A 26,510-nucleotide genomic window follows, 5' to 3' on the forward strand; every position below is an offset into this window, starting at 1 on the left:
AGGAAGACATTTCACTCAAGGGACAGCATCATCCTTTCTCCCAGAGGACCCCAAGAATGTCCTTGACTCCAGACCCACCACAGGCTCGTGATTTCCATGCCCAGTCTTACAGATCCAGCCTTGCCAGGGTTCTGCACTTGCTGAAGTCTTGCTCATGGTTGAAGGGTTATGTAGGGTCAAGTAGTGGTGCTATAGGTCCAGACGTTCTCCCTCTGCTTGGGGTGAATGACTTTGGAAATTGAGACTGCGTGTGCCCATTTCCCTAGGTCAAGAGAGGAGCAGAGGTGTAGGAGATACAAACTCCAGGCAGCTGTTTCCAGGAGTTATTTAGGGATACAACAGCAGCAAATATAAAGTTGGTGGGTGATGGCTGGTTACACCCCAGAAAGAAGTTATTTCCTTCTGTCCTGGGAAATTTCCATTCCCACCGGCTTTGTCTACCTCATCTCCAACCTCTGGGGCAGCCCTGCAGGCACACAGCGCCCCAGGGGGAGGAATTATCCCTGCAGGGATAAAACCATCCCTGTTTATTTTTACTCCCTTAATTACTGTGAGGGTAGGACATGGTGGCAGGGGAGCGGAGCTGTGTCAGATTGGAGCTGCCCCGGATCCGTGCCAAGCATGCACCATGCACAGCATCATCCCCGTGACTTCTGTCCCACCTTTCTCCTTGCTCCACTCTCTGCCTTGATTGCTTTTATGGCTGCTGGGATCCAGGATTCCGACCAGCACTGTGTGATTATTTAAGCACTGAAACCCTGAATTCTCTGGGGGTTGGAGCAGACAGGGGAGGTGGGGATGGAGGGTGGCTCTGTCAGCTCAAGGTGGCACAGGGTGGAGGAAGATGATCTACACCTATGTTTACATCTTAAGTGAGACCCAAGAGGACAGGGACAGGAATAGGAGCACCTGGGCTCAGATGTTCTTAATTTTTGTCCAGACCTCTTGGGAAGGGGAGGTTGGCAGCCAACAGGAAGGACTGGGATGGATACAAGACTGGCATGAGTACAGGGCAGGGAATGGGTGTAGGTCCATGGCCAAATCTCACGTGTCACATGTAAGACTCAGCTCTGGCAGAGGGACTGGTTGGCATCTGATGTCATATGCCATTAGTGGGATGCAGTGCCTGTGGGGACAGCCCAAGAGGGCTGTGTCACCCAGATGCCACCCTGCCTTTCCAGGGACAGCTCTGGCTTTGTGCTGGCAGTGCACAGATTCAGGTCCTCTCCTTCCCCAAGTCCTGGTCTAGGATGCACATGGGTTAGAAGCCTTATGCTGATTTTCTTCTAGGAACAGGAGGCTGATGCTAGGGTCTGCCTTGCAGAGCTGGAGATACCAAAGCTTTGGTGTGCTGCTCTCCTGGCTGGAGGTGTGTGCTTTGAGTAGGGTCTGGGGTGCAGATTTATACTGGAGGCAGAGCCTCCCAGAGGATCTGTAAGGCTGGAACCAGGATAGAGAGGGCTGGGGCAGGATGTGGGGCTTTACCCCAGTTTAGGATGTGAGATGCCATTGGGGCTGCAGTGGGCTCTGAGTCTGCCAGGAACCGAGGGCACTTCTCTGACTGGTGTTGGCCTGGATGGGCCAGTGCAAACCTGGACCAGCATCAGGGTCCCAACACGACTCTTCCACATTCCCTTTCCTCCCCTGGCCTGGCTGCCAGCAAGCTCTTCCCTGCAGGAGGTGGCTGCACACCAGGAACTGTCAGAGCACCATGCCTTGCATTTATCAACCTGCTTACAGAGCCTCCTGCAAGAGGAGATGCCAGGGAAAGGTAACGAGGCGATGGAGAAGCTGGCTGAGCTCCCTTTTGCTGGGACTGTGCTGCGGTTAAGGGATCCAGCAGCAGGTTGGATTTGGGAATTCATTTTTCCCAAAGAAAAAACTTGGGGGTTTTGGTTTTTAAAATAGTGAAGGACTTTGCCAGGAAAACTGCAAAACTGCAGTTGGGCTCTCAGGGCAGTTGCTCACTGCAAGCCACTGGACCCGATGGAGAGGAGATGTGGCTGGGGGGCCTGGCATGAGAGTGACACCACTCGTCCTTGCTCTTTGTTGCTTGTCCCCACTGCAGACACCTTCCAGGCGTGCCCATTTGCGCACCAGACTTGGGGTTGTTTCTGTCTCATGTGTGGGGATTGGGCTATGATGGGGGTTTAATGTCCCATAGGATGGGGGTGCTGGGGAGTCGTGGATGTGATGGTGGAGCTGGGTATTGTTCCAGGTGTGGGATTGCTGTCTCTCACCTCAATCCACCTGGAAGTTTTGGCAAAAAAATATTTGTGAGCCAAGACCCTCTGAGGGATCCAGTCCAGGGAGCAGCCAGTTCTGGGAGAGATAAATGAAGACCCTGAGCTGCAGGAGGAGTAATACAGGCATGGGAACAGCTCAGTGATTCTATGCCAGCCCCAAAGGACCAGATCCCTGGAAAGCTGGTCCCACAGGCTCTGTCACACTGGATCATGAAGGCAGCAGAAAGGGTTAAATGCAGCCGCTGCCTTCTTCAATGTTAAACCCAAGATGGGCCCTTTACTCGACCTGGGAGAAGAATTTGAGGTATTGAGGACTTGTTGCCAACCCTTAAAAACCCTTTAAATCTCTCTTTGGGCAAGAGAGTGAACAGTGATGCCAGCATCAGGCAGAGGTGGGCAGCCTGAGGTTGAGGGAGCAGGACATGGCCAGCACGTGCCCAGGACAGGACAGATCCTGCATCCCCCATTGCCCTGAGCCCTTGAACTGCAGCACCCTCAGAGATTGGGCTGAGCTCTCCTGCAGACAGAGTGGGTGCTGCTTTACAGGGATTAAAATGTAAACCTAGATGCATTTTTCTCTTTCCTCTTTTTTTATTATTATTTTTTTTTACCTCTTTCACCCCCGAGGTGCCCCAAAGTCACCCACTGCACCCAGGCAGAAGGTGGCCAGGCTGTCTCAGGGACCAGGGATGGTGTGTGGAGGTCCTACATCAGGCAGCTTATGTCTAAGCACAGACAGAATGTTTTTAGGGAAGTTGAAACCTCTCTGGGAATGGCCTCTCCAAGCCCAGCAGCCACGAGGATGCTGTTGCAGGTGGCTGCAGTGCCAGCCTGTGTGGCAGACGCCCAATAACCCGTTTGGGTGGCTGTGTCCCCGAGCCAGGCATCTGTCCCTGGGGATGGCAGAAGGGCAGTGCCTGGGCACGGGCACTGCTGGCACTCAGCTCTGTTGGAGAGGGCAGGTGCTCTCGGGGTGATGCCCAGTGTTTTGGTGGCTCTGAGCCAGGACATGAGGAGGTCTGGGAGAATCTGCCCCCCACAGTGGGGTCTGAGTTGGGCTCTAACTCCTGCCAGGTCCTTCCAGAGCCGTGGTCCCTTTATCCACAGCCACTGACTCATTCTGTGGTAGAGTGGGCACCGCTCAGGGACAAGGGAGCCGCAGGAGGGCACCTGCCTGTCTCCCCGCTTCCTTTGCAGTATCTCTCCCCTTTTCTACCCCCTCCCCCTTCCCCCCCGTCTCCCAGTCTGGCTTGCTCTAAACCAGTGCTGCGGGATCAGCTGATGCTTTAATACTGGCCCTGACGACAGCTGGAGGATGCTGCTGCCTGCGGGGGCTTTGCTCAGTGTCACCCCCCTCCCTGTGACCAGTGGGGACCCTGAGGCTGTCCTGCACCGGCTGGGGGGCACCACGGTGGGCAGCTGGCCAGCGTCCACCAATTCAGTCAGCAAAGGGATGGAAAATAGTGGCGGGAGGGAATGAGTCCAACCGCATTCCTCCAGCCCTCACCGGGACTAGGGACGGGCACTACCCAGAGAGGGATTCTGTGCCATTTTGCCATGGGTTTTTCCTCCTGGAGATGGAGGAGAGGGGTGAAGGAAAGGAGGGGGTCTTGCCCCCTTCTGTCTCCGGCCCCGGGGCCGGCCCCGGTGCCAGGAGAGGCGGGCCGGTTTCTGGAGGAAGGGCTGCCTGTCCCCCGTCCCCCCCGCCTTCCACCGGGGCTGGCGGCCAGCCCCGAAGTTGCGGCGAGGCGGGAGGACACACGTCCTGTCCTTCCACCGCCCCCGGGCTCCCCCCAGCCTCCATCCCCGCATCCCTCCCCCGCGCTCCTCCCGACCGTCCCGCCCGGGCAGCCCCGCCGGTCCCGGGCCGGGGGGAGATGGCTGCCGGCGCTCGGAGGTCGCCGAGACACCTGCTGCCACCGGGCCCCCCCCCCGTGCACACCCGCTCCGCTCCCGCTCCCTCCTTCCTCCGCTCCCGTCCCTGCCTCCAGCCGCCGCTGCAGAGCCGCCGCCGCCGCCGCCGCCGCCGCCAAGGACGAGCCGGGACCGACGGCGGCCGCCGGAGCCCCCCGCCAGCCGCGGCGGGGCCCGACCCTGCCCCGGGGGGCTGCCCCGCAGCAGGAGAAGCTTTGGAAGAGCCGAGCCCCCGGTGGGACGAGCCCCGCCGGAGCCGCGGGGCATGTAGGCACCGAGCAGCAGCGGTCCCGTAAGTACCGGGCGGGCCGGGGGCAACCGGGGCCCGACGGGCTCCGCTGCCGCCCGGCCACCGCCGCCAGCAACTTTTAGGGATGAGGGGGTTGTTTCTTCTGGGGTGGGGGTTTTCCCTGTCCGTCTTCCCCTACCTCAGCATCCCCCCGCGTCCCCAGAGCTCCTGTTCCCCATCCCGGGCACGGGACGGAAATGAGCCTTGATCCTGGGCGCTTTTCTGGGGGGTCCTGGGGGGAGTGGGAGGCAGGAAAAATTGAGGAGACCTCCCTGGGTGCCACCAGCCCTGTGTCCCCCGCCGCCACCTTGCGTAACCCAGCTGCAGGCAGGACACTTGGCGTTTATTTTTGGTTAATCCATATTCGACCTTTTTAAGCTGCGTTTCGGTGCGTGCGTGCGTGGGGCCCTCACCTTCGGCCCGGTCCGCAGCCCCCGGCCCGCAACTGTTGCTGTCGGAGGCGCGGGCGAGGAAGGGGAGGGTGAAGAGGAAGAGAAGGGTGATGCCGGGTGGTGACGGATGAAGGTTGAAAGGAGACGGTGCTTGCCGGGGGCTGCCAGCGCTTCTCCCTCCCGAGTCATCCCCCCTGCATGGGGACAGGGATGGTCATGAGTTTTCTTTGAGGAGGTTTTGCTGCTTTTTTCCTTTCTGGAGGTCTCCTTGCTCCACAGGGGTGTCCCCGTCAGGGAAATGACAAGTCCTGGCACATTCCGGTGCCCTCCTCTGTGCCCCCTCTCCTCCCCATCAGGTCTGGCTTTGCTCTGTCCTTTCCGTCCACCAGCAGCAGTTCCTCATCCCCTGGCACAGGCTGCGTTTTCCCTCTGATTTCAGGCTCGGAGGCTTTTTTGGGGAGGATAAGGTTTCTCTTTCCTGAATGATATTTTGCATTTTGGAATTTTATTTCTCCCATTTCCGAGGTTAAAATATCTGCATGAACTCTCTGTCTCTTGGAGCAGGGGAATGAGTGAGGGCAAAAAGTGAGATTTAAAATGAGGAGCAAACTTTCCCTGTTGCATTAAAATGACATTTCATGATCTGATCTGTTGGTGCCTTTAGCATGAGACTTCTGTGACTGTGGTGCACCAGGGGAAGTTGTGCCTAGGAAGGTGGTTAACCTGCTCAAAATTACCCCAAAGCAACAAAAAACAAGTGCCAAAACCACCAAGCAGCTTTGTGGTGTCCTCTGGTCCTTGGGGAGGCTGCCAGGAGGTGGCATTGCCTTGCCCAGGCTCCTGGCCATGGCCACTTTCCTCCTGATCCTGTCTGGCCACTGGCCCTTCCCTCAGCTGGAAAATCTCCCTTTTGGGAAAGTCTTTCCCCAAGGGAGCAATTCTGCAGTCCTTCCTACAAGGGGTTGGAAAATGTGGATTTCCTTTGAAGTTGGCAGGGGCTTTGTTGTGTTGTGCTGAGCCCAAGAGCAGCCCCAGCTCTGGCAGCAGCTCCGGGATGGGCTCAGTTTCTCCTCAGCCTCCACCACTTTTCTGAAATCTGTTATCCCCCCCACAAAAAAACCCACAAATTCTCCTGTAGTCCTCTAGCTCAGTATGAGAAAGAGTGGGCTGGGAACGCATGGTGTTAGCTGGGCTGGAGGAGCTGGTTGCCCTTTGCCTCCCAAATTCGGCCATTTTGGAGCAGCCTTGTCTCCAACCTGCACATGGAGCCCTTGCCGGCCATAGGCTCCTTGGCCTTAACCCCTCCATCCTCTTCCATGTCCACCAAAGGCTGTGGTGGACCAGCCTGACTCTGCATGGTGGCACTGGATTCCTGGAAAGGATGCAAATTCATTGCCCTGTTTGTCTCAGCACTGTCTGAATGATGGGATGAGCCCATGCCCACCTCCCCTCTGCTGCTGCCATTTGCGTTCTGGCTGTGAGGGATGGGGATATTTTCCACCTGCGGCTTGGTCCATGGGAAACCAGATTGCTCAGCCCTGTCCCCAGTCCCAGCCAGGAGCAGGGGCTGGCAGAGCTTGGCATGGCAAGGGACAACCACTGGTCTGTGCCTGGATTACTTGGTACTGGAAGAGGCTCCCGAGCTTGGGCAAGAGCTGAATGGAGGAAGAGGAGGATAAGGGCCTGGAGCAGGTGAGGTACCAGGGCTGGCACGAGCAAACCCCATCAATCACCACAAGGGCCCAGAGTATATTTAAACGTCCTTGAGGAGGGTTCAGACAGGCAGTGCTGCTGGCAGGGCGGTTCTGTTTGTTTTGGGTGGTGTGTTGCTCCTCTTCCTCTCTGCTCGGGTAGCTGATGCCGGATTCCCGATGAATTATTTATCACAGAACTAAAAATACTTGGGGATTTGCAGTGAGGAGCAGGCAGTGCAGGCTGCCCTGCCACTGAGCTGGCCGTGCCAGAGCATGGGATGCTGCCAGCATGGCATGACTCACCTGCTGCCCTCTCTGGCCAAGGGGCCCTGGCTGCAGCCATCAGTGTAGCGTTGTGGCTCCTGCAGCTCCACCAGCTGTGATGTGGAGTGGGGTGGGGGATGCAGTCAGGTAGGGTGAACCCCCTCGTTGATGGTGGGTGCTGGGAGTGGATGATTCCCTGATGAAACTCACCTGGTTGAGAGAGATGCTGCCTGGTGAGCATCAGTGCCCAGACAGGTGCCCAAAGACTTCCTGGTCGCCATGGGGTGCAGGAGGGGAATGTGTGGTTTGTGTTCTCTGTCTCTCTGGAGGTGACAGCCCCAGTGCTCAAATCTGCACCAAGCAGCTTTTGCAGGGTGCCCAGCCCGGCAGCTGTTGGGTTTATATCCTGCATTTTCAGTCCAACACGCTGGCAGTGTTTTCGCAGTGTGCTGAAGCGGTGTCCCTCACTGCGGCATGGAGGAGTGCTGGGGTACAGGTTACCAGGGAAGCCCAGACCCCAAAACCAGCTGGGACTCAGTGAGAGGAGCATCTGGCTGTGCTGGAGACACGTTAAGCAACAGCAGCTTTTAATTGCAAGTGACGTTTCTTAGCACCAGCTGGCACCTTGCTGCATGAAGCAACACTTGTGCTTGGCTGGTGCCACTGTGGAGGGCTGCTTGTCCCCCTCCCTGCTGCCCAGCTTGGCATGAGGGTGACAGCCCTGAGGGAAATGGGGTTCAGAGGGGCTTGGATCCCCCTGGCCACAGGTTGGTTTTGCTGGTGGTCTCAGAGAGGTGGACTCCAGCACAAAGGTGCATCATTGTGGGCAGGGATGTGTCCCCTTTCAGGGGACTGTCACCCCAACTGCTGCAGCATGAGCACCCACTGGCAGTGGGGAGCTGGGGACCCGGCGATCTGGCAGGGAGGATGTGCCCAAACTGCCCCTGAGAGCCTGGATTTGGGGTGCAGCCAGCAGACACACAGTGTGAAGGATGTCCCATCTGGGTGGGCACTGCCAGCAGGGGACACACACTGTGGGTAAAGAGAAGCAGAAGGAAAGCTGAAGGATGCTGTGGAAAACTTGGAGGGAAAACTTGGACATACAGATCCAGATAGGTGTATTGGTTGGGATTTTGTGGCAGAGAAGGGGCTGAGGTAGGGTGATGAGCTGGAGACGGGCAGCAGGACATGCAGGGGAACAGAGACTTCAGTGACTGTGAATTGCAAAATCCCAACAAGGAGGGTGCAGACCTGAACCATCCCTCAAGGGCAAAGCCTTTGACTACTGAAGGTGGCTGTCTGCTGCAGAGAGAGGCACCAAGGAGCTGCCAGTCCCTCCTGGCACCTCTTGCAGCTGTCCCTGTCCCTGACTGAAGGGATTACGTGGACCAGTGTAGTAGTGGTGGCTTTTGGACTGGATGGGAAGGCAGTGGGATGGAGATGGTGACGGTGAGATGAGGATAGGGTGGTGGTGGAAAGCAGGACTGGCTGTGAAGAGTTAGTGGTTGATAAGACTGGAGACAAGTGACACAGCATTGAGGTGTATAGTGGGTGGTGAGTACAAACCTGTGGTTATTCCTTCACCATGTGTCCAAGGGATGAGGGTCCCCTCGTTCCTTGGGGTCAACCCTCAATGGTGATGCCCCAGGGCAGTGGGGAGGGCTCAGGGTGGGGTGAGTGGGGCTCAGGGTCCTGGTGTGCAGCTGGATGCGAGGGGCTGTGTCCTGTGCTGGCAGGGACACGCTGGTGGACATGGGCAGAGCGCCGGCACACACTCTGCTACTGTGGATGGTGCTGGGCTGCTCGGCTGCCTTCACGGACATCCTGCTGCCGGGCCCTGAGGAGCCAGTGGTCAACGTGGCCGTGGTGTTTGGGGGCACGTCCTACCCCCTGCACATCCGCTCCCGCCTGAGCCCCCAGAGCTTCCTGGACATGCCCCTGGAGATCCACCCCATCACTGTTGTCGTCAACAACACCAACCCCAGCACCCTCCTCACCCAGATCTGCGACATCCTCGCCAGCCACAAGATCCACGGCATCGTCTTTGAAGACAACGTGGGCACGGAGGCTGTGGCCCAGATCCTTGACTTCATCTCCTCCCAGACTCAGGTTCCTATCATCAGCATCAGTGGTGGGTCTGCAGTGGTCCTGACCCCAAAGGTGAGGAGCTCACTTGGTATTTCCAGGGGGGAATGAGAAAAATGAGGAACTGTTAGAGCAAGGTAGGGAAGGGATATGGAATGCTGGAGGGCAGAGCAACTGCTGGGCTGCAGCCTTTGGGATCAGGGGCAGGAATGGTGGATCAGTGGCTGTGGTAGTGTGGCTGGCTGGGGTGGTGGGACATGGTGGGGACTTCAAGGAGGGGCCCTGTTAATGGGATGTGGGAGAGGACCTCAACACCCTGTGGAAGGACCTTCCCTGGTGTGCTGCTTCCTGTGCCCACCACAGGATGCTGGGCTGCTGGCATGGGGCAGTGGCAGGGTTATCACAACTTTATCTTCCTCCCACCCTGCTGGGGCTGGACCCAGCCCTGGAATGGCTGGGTGGGCAGCATGAAGAAACCTTGCTCAGCTGTGCTGATGACCTCAGGTAGACCACAGCTGACACAGGATTTCTGTCCTTGCTCCTCACTGGCATCAGACACTGTCAGTTACTGTCACCTGCCTGCTGGGAACTGCTGGTGGCAGGGAGAGCTGGAGCCAGGCTGGAGGGTCCTGGGTGTGGAGATCTGGGTTATCCCCTCACAGCAGCTCATCCCACCTTGCCTGGCCTGGGTGCTGGAGGGTTTTCAGTGCTTGCTCTTTCCTGTGACTGGAGATCCTGCCCTTCTTCAGGGAACAGATTTTGTGCTTTTCTTGCATAGTGGTTTGGGGTCCAATCCTCCTGGATTGCACCCCCACAGCCCTGCCTGTACCCACTGGTACTCGCGGAGCACCTCAAGCTCATTGTGGGTGGGTGGCAGTGGGTGCAGGGGGCTCTAGTTGGTGCAGGGGACTCAGGTGGGTGTAGAGGGCTCAGATGGAGCCCGGAGCAATGAAAAAACACCCATAGCTTTGCTGTCCGGGTGATTTTCTGCAGCTTTCTCCTGGGCTGGTTATTTCAGTGGAGGGATTTGTCTTCTCCTCCCTGTCTGGGATTCTCTGGGGCTCACCCCAGGCTACTTCTCTGGAGGTGGAGGGGGTCTGGGTGGCAAAACCCTGCTGCCTGCACGTGACCTTCGGCAACTGCCATTCGCTGAATCATTTAAGACAGAATCAGACCAATTAAGGTTTGCTAATGAGAGGCCAGATGGCCGGGGAGGTGGAGCGGGAAGGAAGGAGCCACACAGGCTCTGGCTGCAGGTAGTGAGATGAAGCAGGGATGGGATTTATGCTCCTGACAGAGCTCTTGCCCACCTCCTTCTCCTGGTTTAAGGAGAAACTGATGATCTCCTTTGGAGGACGGAGGAATTTTTGGTCCATATGCTAAGAAATGGATGTGAAGCTGCAGGAGTTGACCCTTTGCATGGGGTGAAGTTCTTTGGAGGAGGGTTAGTCTGGTTTTGGGTGTCTCCAGCCCATGGACTGCACTTGCAGTTCATGGCAATCTTGAACTTTTGACGGCAAATGACGGCAAATTCAAGGAGGCTTGCATGGGTGCAAGAGACCTGGATCATGATGCCAGAGCAGCCCCTGATCCCTCTTCTCCCTCAGGAGCCCGGATCAGCTTTCCTGCAGTTGGGTGTCTCCATTGAGCAGCAAATCCAGGTGATCTTCAAGGTGTTGGAGGAATACGACTGGGGCTCCTTTGCTGTCATCACCAGCCTCTACCCAGGCTACAACATCTTCCTGGATGTCATCCGCTCCTTCACGGATGCCAGCTACTTTGGCTGGGAGCTGCAGGAGGTGCTCACCTTTGAGATGAGCCAGGACCAGAGCAGCTCCAGGACGCAGCGGCTCCTACGCCAGATTGATGCCCAGGTCCTCATTGTTTACTGCTCCCGAGAGGAGGCTGAGTATCTCTTCTCCATGGCGGAGCAAGCCGGGCTTGTGGGGCCAGGATATATCTGGATTGTGCCCAGCATGACAGTGGGCAACATGGAGGTGCCACCCTCTTCCTTCCCAGTGGGCCTCATTAGCGTGGTGACGGAGAGCTGGAAGCTGAGCCTGCGGCAGAAGGTGCGGGATGGCGTGGCCATCATTGCCATGGGGGCAGCCAGCTTCTTCCGTGCCCATGGCTACCTCCCCGAGGTGGGGCGGGACTGCTGGACCCCCATCAGGGCCACCACCACCAACACAAGCTTCTACCGGTGAGGCACAGGGTCCCCTGGGATGGGTGTGAAATGGGAGGAGCGGAGAAAAGGCAGGGGAGGAGAGGGATGGAGCTGGCAAGCAGCAAGGAAGATGCTCACTGAGGCGTGCAGCTGATAGTCCATGTCCCTTGGCTGGGATTCTCCTGGAGCATCTCCCCAGAGATTCCTTTGCCTTTTCCCATGTTTCTTGGTAACTCAGGACCCCTGAGGATCTATCATAGCTCTGTGGCATCTCAGGGCTGCTGTGGCAATCTGTGCATCCTCAGCCCCACAGTGGGCCATCATCCTTGGTGTTCCCCTCTGTCCCATGCATGGGGGTTAAAGCTGTTCCCCAGCTCTCAGCCCCACATGTCTCCATGGGACCTGTGGCAGCCTGGCTGCAGGTGGAGAAGGAGAAGGAGAAGGAGAAGGAGAAGGAGAAGGAGAAGGAGAAGGAGGGCTGTACAGTGCAGGGCTGCATACCCAGAGGCTTACAGGCTCTGTGTCCCACCAGGCACCTCCTCAATGTGACATGGGAGCACAGGGACTTCTCCTTCAATGAAGGTGGATACCTGGTCAGGCCGACCATGGTGGTGATCACGCTGAACCAGCACCGGCTCTGGGAGATGGTAGGACCCCCAGGCCCCCTGGGATGACCACACTGCAGGGTGGCTGGGCAGGGTGAGCCTGGGACCATGCACAGGCTGGGGTCCCACCTTGGGATGGGTTGTACTATGCAAAACCCAAAAGTACCATGGCTGGTCCCAAAAGTACCCATGGTGCCATGGTGGGGATTTGCAGCAATGATGAGCACGCAAGCTCTGCCAAGGGTTGTCAGTTTTCCCAGTTTTTCCTTGCAATTCAGATGATAAATTCAAAAAAAGTCAGAAATGCAGATGCTTACCTCTAAGCCAAATGCTTAGACATGAAACAAGATGTGTGGAGTATTTTTTGGTAGTTTGAAAGTATTTTGGGTAAAGTCTGGCCAGGTTTGTGCTCACCTGAGTGTGAAGCTTGGGTCTCAGGAGGAAACACCTCTCCCCATGGTGCAGGGGCGTGTGGGGAAAGGGATGCTGAGATGGGGCTCACCAGGAATAACCCCAAAGGTGGGAGGATGGATATGGGATCACATGTGACCCACGGAGCCCAAATCTGGGATGACCATGTGCTCTCCCTTGGGGGCAGGTGGGCAAATGGGAGAAAGGCATCATCCACATGAAGTACCCCGTGTGGCCCCGCTATGGCTCCTTCATGCAGCCCGTGGTTGACAACCGCCACCTGACAGTGGCCACCCTGGAGGAGAGACCCTTTGTCATTGTGGAGAACACGGACCCCAGCACGGGCGTCTGCGTGCGCAACACCGTGCCCTGCCGCAAGCAGACCAACTCCTCCCAGAGGTGAGCAGGGACACGGAGCTCGGCAATTCTGGCCACCACTCCCTTGGCACATGGTGTCCAGGGTGCTCAGAGCATCTCTGTTTGGTCCAATCCATCTTTCTTGGTGTGTTTCCAGTGGTGATGGCCTTGTGGATCCCTACACCAAGCTGTGCTGCAAAGGTTTCTGCATTGACATCCTGAAGAAGCTGGCCAAGACGGTGAAGTTCTCCTATGACCTTTACCTAGTGACCAATGGCAAACATGGCAAGATTGTCCGTGGGGTCTGGAATGGCATGATTGGTGAGGTAGGGATGGGCATGGCTCAGACCCTCACTTTGACATTCCCTGGAGAGCACCACTCACCCTTGACCTGGGGCTTTCCTGGTAAAGATGGGATTTGTGGTGGGAATGTGGGCAGGGGATAGCTTGGCATGAGTTCCATCTTGGTGGAGGAGTCAGATGAACACTTACAACCCCACAGCAGGTTGTGTCTGTGCCACTGCTCATGTAGGAAGCTAATTATTTTTTTTAAAAAAAGATAGAAATTAAGGCTGGAAATGCCGGAGATGAGAAAATGCCAGGGGAAAGTGGTCTGGGTCCCTCTGCTTGTCCCTCTGCCTGTCCCTCTGCCCATCCCAAGCCCACCTGCCCCTTTTCCAGGTGTACTACAAGCGTGCAGACATGGCCATCGGCTCCCTCACCATCAATGAGGAGCGGTCTGAGATTGTGGATTTCTCCGTGCCCTTTGTGGAGACAGGCATCAGTGTCATGGTGGCCCGGAGCAACGGCACCGTGTCCCCCTCTGCCTTCCTGGGTGAGCCCTGTGTCCCCCTGTCTTTCTGCAGGTTCATCCCATGCTTCCTACAAATGCAAATTCGAAATATTGTTCAGTTTTAATAACTTTCAAGGAAAAAAACCTAAGTCATAAGGGAAGGAAATTGTGCTGTTGGCTTTGATGCTTCTTCCTTCCCTGTCCGAATAATCCTTTTATTATGGAGATGGAAGCTGGAGACTGAGGCTGGCCTGAGTGGTTTTCTCCTCTTCATTTTTAGTGTGGAGGAGGGAGGATGGGGAAGTGGGGGGATTTGCCAGCTTGGAGCTCTGCTTTGGGAACACATCTCTGCCATCGTCACCAGAGGCAGTGGTTAAGCGAAGTGTAGGAAACTGCCAGTGCTAAAAGTTTTATTTAATGAGTTTTGCATCAGCAAAGCTGCAGCCTAGGAAGGGGAGGAGACTGGCCAAGGTCATCAGGAAATTCAGCTCGGGCAGGGCTGTCGACTCTTGGCAAGGGCACAGCAGCAATGTCCCAGCTCAGCTGGCGCTGGGCTCTTGTGTGGGGAGTGTGCAGGTGGGTGCTAGGGAGGCCGTGGAAGGTGGGACCGTCAGCCTGGGCACATCCTCCTCATCCTGTCCCTCCACACCACGGAGCCCAAACTCCCATGGAAGCAGGGTCACCTTCACCAGCCCCAGGGACAGATGGAGCATCCTGCCCTGGTTTGGCAGGGCCAGGGTCTGAGGTCCCCATGTCCCTGTGTCTCCTGCCTCTGCGCTAATGAGCCACATCCCCGTCAGGGGAGGCCTCTCCTCCCTGACAGCAAAGGACATGCTGACAAATGGACCTTGGCAGCGGCATGTTGACGGCTCGGATGCATCCCCCGTTCTCCTGCTGCTCCATCCCAGGTCATCTTGGGCAGGCAGGGGCTCATTGCCTGTCCCCACTCATGGGGGGCTCTCCCCAGGGCTGAGCAGGGCTGGGGGGGCTGGTTTTGTGCCTTATGCAAGCACAGTCCTGTGGCCAGAACCATCATGGGGGACAACCTGTGATTCCATGGGAAACCCTCCTGCAGTGACCCTGGAGATGGGCAGCATTTTGTAAGCATCTTCCTGTTGGTGACAACCTGATTTGGCTGCATCCCCTAGCTCTGCAGCAATCCCCTTCCCTCCTGAGTTCCTGTGGAGCTGTTTGGCCATGGTGCTGCCAACATCCAACTCCTCTCCAAGGAGGGGCAATATGCAGGATGAGCCCCATCCATCCAGAAGGGCTCCTGGCAGTCCTCAGAGGACCAGTGGATGTCCTTGGAGGTTCACAAAGTTCTACTTGCTTTGCAGAGCCTTACAGCCCAGCCGTGTGGGTCATGATGTTTGTCATGTGCCTCACTGTGGTGGCCATCACCGTCTTCATGTTTGAGTATTTCAGCCCCGTTGGCTACAACCAGAACCTCACCAGTGGCAAGAGTGAGTTGGGGAGGTGGGAGCTGGGAGGGGGGACACCTCCCTGGCTGGACTGACAACTGACTTCCCTCTGTTCCCTGTCCCTGCAGGGCCAGGGGGTCCCTCCTTCACCATTGGCAAGTCCATCTGGCTGCTGTGGGCTCTGGTCTTCAACAACTCAGTCCCCATTGAGAACCCCAAGGGCACCACCAGCAAGATCATGGTGCTCATCTGGGCCTTCTTTGCCGTCATCTTCCTCGCCAGCTACACAGCCAACCTGGCTGCCTTCATGATCCAGGAGCAGTACATTGACACTGTGTCGGGGCTGAGTGACAGGAAGGTGGGGCTGATCATTGGGGTGGGAACCCTAAAAAATCCCTAAAAACCCCACTTTTTGAAGTTACTGGCAGTGATATGTGTGGAGCTACACATCACTGCCAGTGGGCTGAGTATGAGTGCATGAGTAGAGGGCTGGCTGAGGGGAGGGGATATGCTGGGGACATGGAAAGACATGGGCACCGTGTGATGCCACCCCCGGGGCTCCCCATTGCAGTTCCAGAGGCCACAGGAGCAGTACCCACCCTTCCGCTTTGGCACTGTCCCCAATGGCAGCACCGAGAGGAACATCCGCAGCAACTACCCCGACATGCACACCCACATGGTGAAGTACAACCAGCGCTCTGTGGAGGATGCCCTCACCAGCCTCAAAATGGGGTATGGCTCCCTGAGGTGGGGTATGGCTCTCAGAGCTCCTCCAAATGGCATACAGCACCCCCAAATAACTATGGCTCCCTGGAATGGGGAACAGGACCTCCCAGATGGAGAAGGGATTTGTTAACTGGGGTACAACCCCCCAGAAGTTGGATGTGAGTCCCCCAGGCTGGATATAGCTCTCCCAGACAGGAAATGGCTCTGTGCATCTTCCCTGAAGTACGGGACCCCCAAAGAGAGCACAACCTGCTGCAGATGGGGTACAGCTTCATACAGCTTCCCTCAAAAGGGATGCAGCTCACCCCAGATGGGGCAAGGTTCCCCCGGGTGGTACACAACTTCCTCCAGAGTTGGATACTTCCCCTACAAGTGTGGTTACAGCACTCCAGGATGGGTCAGGGACCCCAAGAGCACATAGAACCCCCTCCAGATGTGCTACAGCTTTCTGAAAGGGATAGAGCTCCCCAAATAGGCACAGCCTTCCCCCAAAAGTGGGCTTTCAGACCCCCCCTCACCCTTCCTCCTGTTGGTGGGGCAGGAAGCTGGATGCCTTCATCTACGACGCAGCGGTGCTCAACTACATGGCGGGCAAGGACGAGGGCTGCAAGCTGGTGACCATTGGCAGTGGGAAGGTGTTTGCCACCACGGGCTACGGCATCGCCCTGCAGAAGGACTCGCGCTGGAAGCGAGCCATTGACCTGGCCCTGCTCCAGTTCCTGGGAGATGGTGGGTGCTGTATGAGCTCCTCGTTAGCCCTGTCCCCATCCTCACCCCATTCCTGCCCTGCAGATTAACCCAGGGAACAGGGCTTTGGTCCTCACACTCTGCGCAGCCTTCATGGCTGATGTCCTCTTGGCAGAATGGCAGTGAGGGACTTTGCCAGCTTCTTTCAGGGGATATAAAACCCTCTGGATGTTGTGGGTGTCATTCCCTCTGGGGCTGTAAAAGCCTGGAGATGGCTGTGCACAATATTTGATGGTCCTGAGGAGAAGCCTGTGAAGAGGACAGTAAGCATGGCTGGCTGGCACATGGGTGGGGGGCAGAGTTGAGAGAGGACCCTGGAGAGGAACAAGTGGCGGGTGGGATGCTCAGACCAAGGACAGCAGCAAGCACTAGATGATTCCAGCTCCAGAGGCTCAGGGGTCTCTTTATCCTCCTTCCACCCACAGTAGGGTGGAAAGGGACAGGGATGTAGTTGGGAAGATGATTCCTAGTGGTGGATTTTGACACCCTGCACTGTTGTACATGTTCCAGGTGACACCCAGAAGCTGGAGACAGTTTGGCTGTCAGGGATCTGCCAGAATGAGAAGAATGAGGTGATGAGCAGCAAGCTAGACATCGACAACATGGCTGGGGTTTTCTACATGCTGCTGGTGGCCATGGGGCTGAGCCTGCTGGTCTTTGCTTGGGAGCACCTCATCTACTGGAAGCTGCGTCATTCTGTCCCCAAGTCCCACAAGCTTGACTTCCTCCTGGCCATCAGCAGGGTGAGGGATGCTGACAGGGGCTTTTGAGGAGTACAGATATCTTCACACGGTGTCACAGGGGGGGACATGGCTTAGTGGGAATTGTCTTTTGACCTGCATGGGAAGGACTGGAGATGTTCTTGTTGGTGTGAGATCTTGGTGAGAAAAGTCAGCTTTCGGGGAAAGGGTTCAGTCCTGGGAATGACCCCACATCCTTATTATTATCATCCCTGGGGGAAAAGGTGATAGAGGATGGTGTCACCCACGCTGACATGTGCTGGGGATGCCGGGGAGGGGTTGTCAGTGCTCTGAAGCTACCTCAGCCTCAGCAGCATGAATTTAGCTCAGCAGGGTGGTGTCAGGGGGGCAGGACCCCACTGACCTTGCTGACAATGGTGGGGGGGCCCATTTCTCCCCACAGGGCATCTACAGCTGCTTCAATGGTGTGCAGACCCTGTCGAGCCCCGGGCGGGCACCCAGACCCGATGTCACTGCCAGCTCAGCCCAGGCCAATGTGTTGAAAATGCTGCAGGCGGCCAAAGAGATGGTGCAAACGGCCAGCGTGGGCGGCTCGCTGGAGCAGGCCACCCGCACCATTGAGGACTGGAGCAACCACAGCGAGCGTCTCCAGACCACCTTCTCCCTGAGGACACCGCAGCTCGTGGTGCAGAACAGCACCGGCGCACACCGCGGGCCCCCCTCCAGCCCGCACCCCGCCGAGAGGCTGGGGAGAGCCTGCGCTCCCAAGGGCGCTCCCCTGGGGCTGCCGCTGTCCCAGCCCATCCCTGTGGACTCCCGTCTGCACGGGGAGGAGAACTGGAGAGGGGAAAACGAGCACCCCCGCCTGCTGCACCCCCTGAAGTTTCGGGGTGGTTGTGTAGGGGATGAAGCCCTCACAAGTTTCCCCCACCTCCTGGTGAAGACTTCCCCAGGAGGGGATTATGGGGAGCAAATGCTGGTGGGGAACCATATCGGGGCTCCCCTCCCGCCCCCCACATCCCCGAGGGACCTCCCACCACCGGACATCTACAGGGAGCACAAACGGCCGTCGGGACGGGGGGACCGGCTGCAAAACAACCCCCTGCTCCAGAGGGCCGGGACGCACGGGGTCTCAGGGACTCTGCCCCGGCTGCTCTCGGCAGCGGAGAAGAAGCGGGAGGTGGGCAGCGCCTTCCTGCCTCCATCCTGCTCTCGCGGAGCCTTCCCGAAAGTCACCAGGACTTGCAGAGCCAGGGGCGAGCCGGCGCGGCCGGAGGCGGCGGTGCTGGAACGGGAGAAGCTGAGCCGATGGGCGAGCTCGGCCAGGGTGCCCGGGGAGCGCGGCGACAAGCGGCGACCCGCGGGGCTGCGGCGCTGCGGGGCCGCTCGCCCACCCGCCCGCTCCGACGTGCCCGACCTCTTCCCCGAAGCCGAGGCCGGGTACGGCTGCGGCTCCCGTTGCCCACAGGCCGCTGGCCGGCTGCCACCGCACTCGCCCGTGACCAGGCTGCCATCCTACCGGGAGGCTTGCCGGCAAAACCCCCGTGCCACCGCCACCGTGCCGGCGTGCGCTCCCCACGCCTGCATGAACTCCTACGCCAACCTGCCCCTCTACGCGAGACACCTCTGGCGGGGGTCCCCGCTGCCCCGGGAGCACGCCGGGGTGCACCGCTGTGAGCGGGGGTCCGGGCGCTGGGACAGCTCCTGCAGAGACTGCGGGAGGCGCGGGGAGCTGGCCGTGCTGCGGGCGGTGGGGGCGGACAGGAGGGACCCGCTGGTGGCCCGCGGGGTGGCGAGTCCCTGCGCCGGCGGGTCCTGGCGGCGGGTCTCCAGCCTGGAGTCGGAGGTGTGATGGGGGGACAGGGGAGTGTCCGCACCCCTCTGCCTGCCCTTCGCCCGGGTGTCCCTACGGGCCAGCCAGCGGCTCCCGGCCGGGCTCCTGCCTGCCGGGGTCCTGCTCCGCCGGCAGCGGGATGCTCCGAGCGGCTCGGCGGGTCCCGGTGCGCTGTTTGGGGGAGGCAGAGGAGCCTGGCGAGGGCTGGTACATGCTGGGTCGAGATCTCCCTACAGGCGGGGCCGGCATCGGGGACGCCAAACGCACCGCCGCCGTTTCGCCGTCACGTTTTGGTTTCATTCAAAGGACTCGAAACGCCATTTCCAGGTCATTAAAAAGACATTTGCAGCTGCCTGGGGACCCTTCTTCCATCCTTCGGGGATGCCCTTGGCATCATAGGTTTTCATGAATATTCATGGTCCTGTGCACCCCGTCCGTGTCCCGTTACTGCTTAGCCGCGGCACAGGCTCGTCCCACCGGCAAAGGAAAGCTGGAAAAAGAAAATGGCAACTGCTCCGAGGGCTTAATTAGGAGCCGTCAGCCTGTGAAGAGGCTGGAACCGAGCGCTGGAGCCAGGGTTCGTGGCCCCTGCTCAGGCTTTGGGGTGCTGGGCACTGATGGCCCTGGGCTCGGGTCGGTGAGTGATGCTGTCACGGCTGCAAAAGGCAGCCTGGCAGGGATCTTCAGCTCGGCACAGCAGCCCCGGGAAGGTGTGCTGTGGGGAATGGGGAAGAGGAGAATTCCTCCCAGCTTCCCAGGCTGATGGAGCCATAAATCAGGTGTGATAGATGAGCCGGGTTTAATTCTTCCCTTCATGTACGTCTGACACGGCCCTTTCCCTGCCGGGCTGGGGAGCGAGCAGAGGCGGCCGCGACTCACAGCAGCCCCAGGCAGGGGAGAGGATCTTTGGGAAGTGGCAGCTGCGGCTCCGGGGCCCCGGGCTGCAGCCAGAGCTGTGCAGGCGGTTCCAGCCCCATCCCAGAGCAGCACCACCAGGACCACGGAGCTGCCCGTGCCTGGCTGGCAGGCTGTCCCAGGGAGATGCCAACCCTCGGCCCCTCTTCTCAGCTGGTTTGGCATTGCCTCCCCCCACGAACGTCTCCCCGGGAAGCTGCTGTAGAGCTCCTTTTTTTTTTTTTTTTTTCTTCATTAAAACATAGTTGTTGGGGGTTGGTGGCAGCCAGCGAGCAGCTGAGGCCGGTAAGAGCGAGGGGACAACGACAGGGACTGCTCCGGGACATCCAGCCCTCCCTCAGGGATGGCTGCAAAGCCCCAGAAGGGCGCGGCCACGTGTGGTCCAGGCTCAAAAACACTGACAAATGTGGCTGTCCATCCATCTGTCCATCAATGCATCCACCCATCTGTCTGGGGTTAAATCCAGTCAGTCCCCCCATCCCCCAGCCTAGCTGCCATCACACACTGGTGCCGGCGCTTTAATTCCCTTTACTTATTTATCATTGCAATTGTCTCTTAATGGCTTTGGCAGCCCCTCCAAGCCTCCTGGCGAGGGTGGGAGGTGCTGGTGTATAAATAAAAGTCATAAATAAATAAATCCGATTGAAGAGGAGGGTATTAATCCCGACTGCCACAGGTGATGGCACCCATTCACCCGGGGCAGCTCTTCCAGCAGAATGTCCCAGATGCCCCCTGGAGTTAGGCTGGTCCCCGAGAAGCTTCAGTGTGTCCTTAGGAACTTTCCCTCAAATTGTGCCTCTCTGGTTTGAGGAAGCCAGCATACATAGTTGCAGCCAAACCTGAGCTGAGGTTGGGGCTGTGACAGCAAAGGGGAGCAGAAAAGGGAAAAAAATAAGTACCAAAAATCCCCAACCCATGTTTTAAATTAATTAGTGATGTCCCTGGTGACTCAGCAGAGGCCAAATGGAGCTGCTTCATGTTTTATAGAAGGGCTTTGCTGCAGGAGGCTGAGGACAGCAAGGGACAGGGCAAATGGGGTGCAGGGGGTGCTCCCAGGGGAGGGAGGTGGCCCCCAGGGTTGGGTGCCAGCTCCCAGTGTAAGGCCAGGGCTATTCTGGGTGCCTCATGTGAATGCCCAGGACTCTGGCCACCACGGTGGCATTTACATAATCATCTTTACATGCCATTGGGATGAAAAAGCACATTTTTTCTCCCATTCCTGGTGCCAGGCACTGGGCACTGGTGGGAAAGGAGGCGTTTGGGGTGTGACCAGTCCATTGCAGGAGGGATCTGTGACCTTCAAGGACCAAGGAAGGACTGAGCTGCTCCTGCAGCATTTTCCTGCTTGTGGGTACACCAGGGACAAACCTTCAGGGAAGCAGCAGTCTGGAAGCACCCTCTGGCTAGGCTTTCCAAAGAGGGGCTGGGTAATTTAATGTTTAACAGACGTTGAGGGATAGTATTTCTTTTTGGTGAAATTGTCTAATCAATCACTTTTTAATTCAGCGTGCTCTGGCACCCAGGACACCCCAGGAGGCTGTGGGCTGCTATGCAGAGAGAAATAAGGCTGGATCACTGCTGGGACTCAGCCCCACTGCAGGGGACAGGCAGTGTCCCCCCAAACCCACCCCCTGCCTCTGCCAGCTCTGGCATCTCCATAGCAGGTCCTATTTTCAGTGCCCCATTGCTCAGCATCATAGGACCCATCCTGATGAGGAGAGAGAGAACAAAACAGGACACCACAGATCAGCCACTGGGAAGGGGTTCCAATGGCAAGGATATGCAGGAGCTGCTTTTGGGAGGTGGTGACTCAGGTTGGAGCAGGGGCAACTGGTTAAAATCACAAACCAGTGACACATACGAGGCCAAGAAGATGCTGGGGACAGTTGCCATGCCTGGACCCAAGGATGCCTGAGGGAGCAGCAGGTGTAGGCACCTCCTGCTTCCTGCCTCCTGCCAAGGCAAAGCCATGGCACAAAACCTTCCCCAGCTGAGACTCTGCAGCACGTTCCCTTCCCTGAGCCACTGACAGCTCCTGGGCTGCCCAAATCCATCCAGGGGAAGGGCTGGTGAGCACTTCCCCCAAACCTTTGAACAGCTGAATCCCCTCAGGGACACACAGCTCCCTGATGGTGGTGAAGCTTTGCCTAAAGCTTCTTCTCAGGTTCAAAGTTTTTCTTTCCCTGGCCATTGCTCTTCCAAGTGCTGCAATAGACTGAATTCCTCCCTGATTGCCAGTTTGGCCTCAGATTTACAGCCCAAGCCCCAAATTCTGCCGCTGCTTGTGAGGTCCTTCGAGAGAATAACAGCAGAAAGTGTTTATTTCCATCATAAAGATCTGCTTTAATATTTTAACATAAATCAAGCTGCGCTTTATGGTGATAATAAATTTGCTGGCAGAAACTCCGTTGCAGCCTGAGGCAGCAGAGAAATTCAATTTGTTTGGCTTTAAGTGTAAGGAGCCGTAATTGAGAAGGGGAAAGTACAGATGTTTTAATTGAGTTTGCAGCTAGCACCCAGAGTTGCAGTAGGCTAATAGAGAAGAGGTGAGGGTCTCCATTAGCCTCTCCACTTGCCATTTCTCCTTGACCTGCAGCCCCATCCGTCACGGCCATCCCCTCCAGGAATAGCTGCTCCGTGCCTAAGCACGAGGAAGAAAGGGATCGAAAAAGAAGTCAGATTAAACCAGATGTATAATGTACATTTTATTGGTTTTAATCCCATTTTTTTAAAACTAATTACAGTCAGGACAAAGCATCACGTGTGAATCTGCAATAATGAATTGTTAGTGCTGATAATGGCCAAATAAAATTAGACTTATTCGTGATGAGTGAGAGGAGAGAGCTTGTGCCCTACACCACGGGGTCACCCAGCATCCCCTCAGCCAGTGCTGGCTGCACTGAACCATCCCCTTCCTGCTTTCTGAAGTAATTTTTAAGGCATTGCTATGTCATGTTTTATATGAAAAATGTTCTTTGCTGTGGAGCTTCTTTCTGTTAATCACCCCAATTCCTCAGATATATTTGTTTTGCTGCTGTGCAAGGACAGCAGGTGTCTGGGAATTCATGGTTATTTATTTGAGAAGCACTCAAGCTCCTTGGGGAGCGGTCCTTCCCAGTAAGGTACCACGGCAAAGGCTGGGGCTGGAATACAAGCCCTCAGCATCCCATTGCATCCAAAACCTGAATCCAAGCAGCTCTTGGAGGAGCAGCCCCCCAGAAGTCACTGTCATACATTGTTGAGGGGGAGAGGGGGAACACACAGGCCAGGGGAGAGAAGGCACATCTTTAAATGCAAGAGATGGTAGGAAAGAGGGTGCAGGCTAGGCTCCCTCTCTCCTGAGAAGGGAGAGTGAAAGGAGATGAAATAACAGAGCAGCCCTGTTGCCTGGCTGCAATGAAATGTGAAGGCAAGAGACTGAAATGGGCATGTGGAGGGCAGGGGCTGAGCCAAGAACCTTGCAATGCATGGGCAGCTCAGGGCAGACAGCCCTCAGCCCCTCCACGAACCCACACCTGCACACTCATGCAGAGGAACAGCCCCTTCAGCATCTCCAGCTTCCAAAGGCTCATTTCATCAATGCATTCAATTCTCCTGCCAGCTCTGCCCAGCTCCCAGCTGCCACACAGGTGGCTCCCAGCACTGCTGCCCCATGAATCTGCCCTCCAAACTACTGCTTCCCGAACAAGACACCAGCACCAGATACCTGTAAAATACTTTCTTAATTTGGTACTGAAGATGTCACATCAGCTTTCCAGAAGCACTCAGGGATGTTTAAACTCACTAGCAGGGGCTACCCATGCCTGTTTAGGATCAAGCTGGAGAGAAGATGAACAGTCTCTCCAGGCAGCTCGGCAAGGACACAGTGGCGGTGCTCAGGCTTGAGAGGTGCAGGGTTTTGCTTTAAAAGCCATGAAGTGGTTTTATACAGCTCCAGGTACTTGCATATTCCCCCAGGAGGAGCACTTCAGGTCATATGGAAACCAGAAAGTCCTACTTGAAAACAGAGCTTGATTAAAAAGAGCTGCAGTTCAAAGCTTGCTTTAGTGAGCGATGACATTTAATATTGCAGCAAGTGCAGAGGGCAGGAGGATCTGCCACGCACCTGGCTTTGAACCTGCTTTGATAACAGGGGGTTTAAAATATTTCGGGTGAAAACTGTTGAAGTTCTTCCTTTTGTCAGGAAACCCCATATGATCTGTTCCCCAGGACTTCTGAACACAGGACCCGGTGACAAAATGTGGTGTTACAGTGACCACGGTCATCCTAAAAGCAGAGACTCTCCTAGAGCTGCCTAAGGTAGGAGCAGCCCAATTCCGAAAGAAGCAGAGCAGGAGCAGCCCTAAACCCACCTTAACCCTGTGCAGAAAGACAAGAGTGAGAATTCAAACCCAATTCCAGCAGGGTTTCAGGTTTTACTCCCTTGTTTCGTGAGCTCTGCTGCTGCAGGCAGGGCTGAGCCAGGGCACAGCCGCTTCCTCCTGGCATCGGCTCATTCCCCTGAGTTAACACCCACCTTGTTTCAAGGCTAATTACCCAACGCGGGAGTCGGGAACGCATCAGTGTGCACAGCCAGAGACTCTCGCGTGTCAGGACTAGGTAATTAGCACCTCCCAGCCCACACCGATCCCAATCCCGGCCGCTGGAGTCAGGGCCTGGCTGCTTGTACCGCTCCCGGGCAAAGCTGAGAAAGGGAGAAGGGCTCTGCCAGTGGAAAGCTCCGAGTCCTGTGCCCGTGCTGATTTCCTTTCCAGGGGGAAGAGCTGTATCCCTGCATGCAGAGGGGCATTGCTCTGCCCAACCGAGCTGCCACAGCACAGGAGAACAGGTTGGAAGTGTGAATGTAAACTCCCAGGCTGGAGAAATCCAGCTCTAAGCAAAAGATCCCCGATCCCAGGCAATGTGCACAAACATGGTAATGCTTCAAGAAAATGTAACAGCACGAAATTATTTCCTTCTGAATTAGGTCTATTTCCACCCTTATGTTTTCCTTCAGCTGGCACAGGAGGTTGGTCTGAAGGAGTCTCAGCAGAAGGAAGAGACTCTGTTATCCCAAACTCCTGCTGGATTCTGCCACAGCACATTCCTGCCTTTGGGAGAAGGGACATACAGTGATTCAGCCAAGGCTCTCTCCTGCGTGCTGAGACCTGCAGCACACACAGAATCACAGAGGGACAGACAGAGAATGTGCTGCTCTGACAGAGCCAAAGGCAGGAATGGCTGGACACTGGTTAACGGTGCAGGCTGCCAAGGGCTCAGCCCCGGGGCTTTGTCTGAGAACCAGAACTGTAACAAGGCTGAGTCCACTCCACCCACACCCAAAGTGGAGTGAAGAAAGTCTGTTGCGCCACGCAACAGCCTGGAAACTTCCCTTCATACTGCCTCTCCCCATCACTGCAGAGTTCCAGATGGGGAGCTGAAATGCTAGCGTCTCTGGAGCTCCATCAGAGCTTTGACTCACTCAGGACAATGTTTGCAGTCACAAACACAAAGCAAGAGAAACCCCAGATGAGCACGAACACAATCCAGAAGCTGTGCCGGAAAGGGGAGAGGTGCTTGTTCACTGTCCCGCTGCCGAAGACCAGCTGAGTGTCCTTCCGACTGCAGTACGCCAGGAAAGCTGGGATGAGATACTGGATCCCATTCCCAGCATAGGCTCCCGTGATCCCCACCAAAGACTCCAGATCGTGGGTGCAGAAAGCCACCAGCACTGGGGGAATCAGCGTGATGGCAGGAAAGACAATCCTATCCACCACCCACGGGTAGGTGCCCCCTTCTCTGTGGAAAAGAGTCTTCCAGTTGTTGCGCAGGGTCACTGCGATGATTGGGAAATTGGTGCTGATGGTGAAGACCGGGAAGAGGCCCAGGAAGTAGCGAATGAAGGCCATGCTGATGATCTCACAGTTGGTGAAGTTGAGCGTGTACATGTCCATGAGGGTGTCGTTGCGGAAGCAGTAAATGGCAGTGAAGGACAGCAGGCTGTAGAACGCCAGGATCAGGATGTAATCGAGCAGCACGAGCTTGTTGACGTGCTTCTTCTTGGAGATGGGGGTGATGAGGGATGGCAGGGAGTGCTGGCACATGAAGGAATAGACACACACCCCAAACAGATTGCGGATACCTGACAGCTGGGCCATGGATGGGTGACCTTCAGCTTGGCCTCTGCTGATGCGGATGAGGGCCAGAATAATCATGAGGATGAAAGCTGGAGAGAGAGAGAGAGAAAAGGTCTCAGGTCAAGCCCAGGCTCCCACTCCTCATGACCTCCTCCCATTGCACTGGCAGTCTTGGCACCAGCTCTCTCATCTCCTTATCTCTTTGATGCACCACCTTATCTGAGGGTGCATTAAAGGCAAGGTGCACAGGAATTAATCATGATTTGCTGTCAATGCCAGTCAGCAGATAAGGGAATAGGCTCAGGCATCTCCCTCCAGTCTCCTTCCCACAGGGACTCACCCTCCCACCCCCAAGAGCACAGGGCTGCACCAAGCCCTTCAGAAGCAGAAGGGTGACATAGCTGGCGAACCCTAAGCCCTCAAGGGTTTCAGTCCATGGATGCTTCTGCCACACACACACAGGTTAAATACCATCATTTCAAAAAAGGCTTAGAGATGTTTGAGGTCTGACTTGGCTCCAGCCAACCCTACTAATAGTCCTACACATTTTCAACTGGACTAATGTTTTCAAGACCTCCCCTATGTGCACAGGAGCAGCGGCTACTAGCAAGCTTTCCTGTCCCTGGGATCTGTCAATCATGATAGAGCAAGAACTAGCCAGCCATTTCCTGGGCAGGAGGAACAGGCTGTCTGTAGCTAATCCCAGGGTGGAGAAGTCAGTCTGGAAGGGACTAAAGCAGCACTGAAAGACTGCTATTAAAATTCATTGTTTCTAGACACAAAGTCTGCTCGTCTACCCTTCACTTATGTCAGGAAAAAGGCCTAACAACATT

General features: G+C 56.5%; 2 protein-coding genes across 2 annotated transcripts in view; one reads left to right on the plus strand and one right to left on the minus strand.

Annotated features, from left to right (window-relative positions):
• Window positions 1-3,823: 3,823 nt before the first annotated feature.
• Window positions 3,824-18,664, plus strand: GRIN2C (glutamate ionotropic receptor NMDA type subunit 2C). Its single transcript, XM_062506228.1, is given in 15 exon segments — window positions 3,824-3,952; window positions 3,955-4,167; window positions 4,169-4,452; window positions 8,536-8,959; window positions 10,492-11,087; window positions 11,584-11,698; window positions 12,255-12,466; window positions 12,582-12,750; window positions 13,106-13,259; window positions 14,555-14,680; window positions 14,767-14,996; window positions 15,210-15,370; window positions 15,906-16,093; window positions 16,622-16,854; window positions 17,255-18,664. Coding segments are annotated over 15 exon segments (4,644 nt in total).
• Window positions 18,665-22,253: 3,589 nt separating this feature from the next.
• The window catches only part of TMEM104 (transmembrane protein 104), a 43,531-nt gene continuing 39,274 nt past the window's right edge, over window positions 22,254-26,510 (minus strand). The window contains exon 10 of the mRNA XM_062506338.1: window positions 22,254-25,766. Coding sequence (XP_062362322.1) covers window positions 25,006-25,766 — 761 coding nt within the window. The 3' untranslated portion in view covers window positions 22,254-25,005. The remainder of the gene's footprint in view (window positions 25,767-26,510) is intronic.

This window comes from Cinclus cinclus, chromosome 20 (genome assembly GCF_963662255.1).
Source record: "Cinclus cinclus chromosome 20, bCinCin1.1, whole genome shotgun sequence".
NCBI lineage: Eukaryota > Metazoa > Chordata > Aves > Passeriformes > Cinclidae > Cinclus > Cinclus cinclus.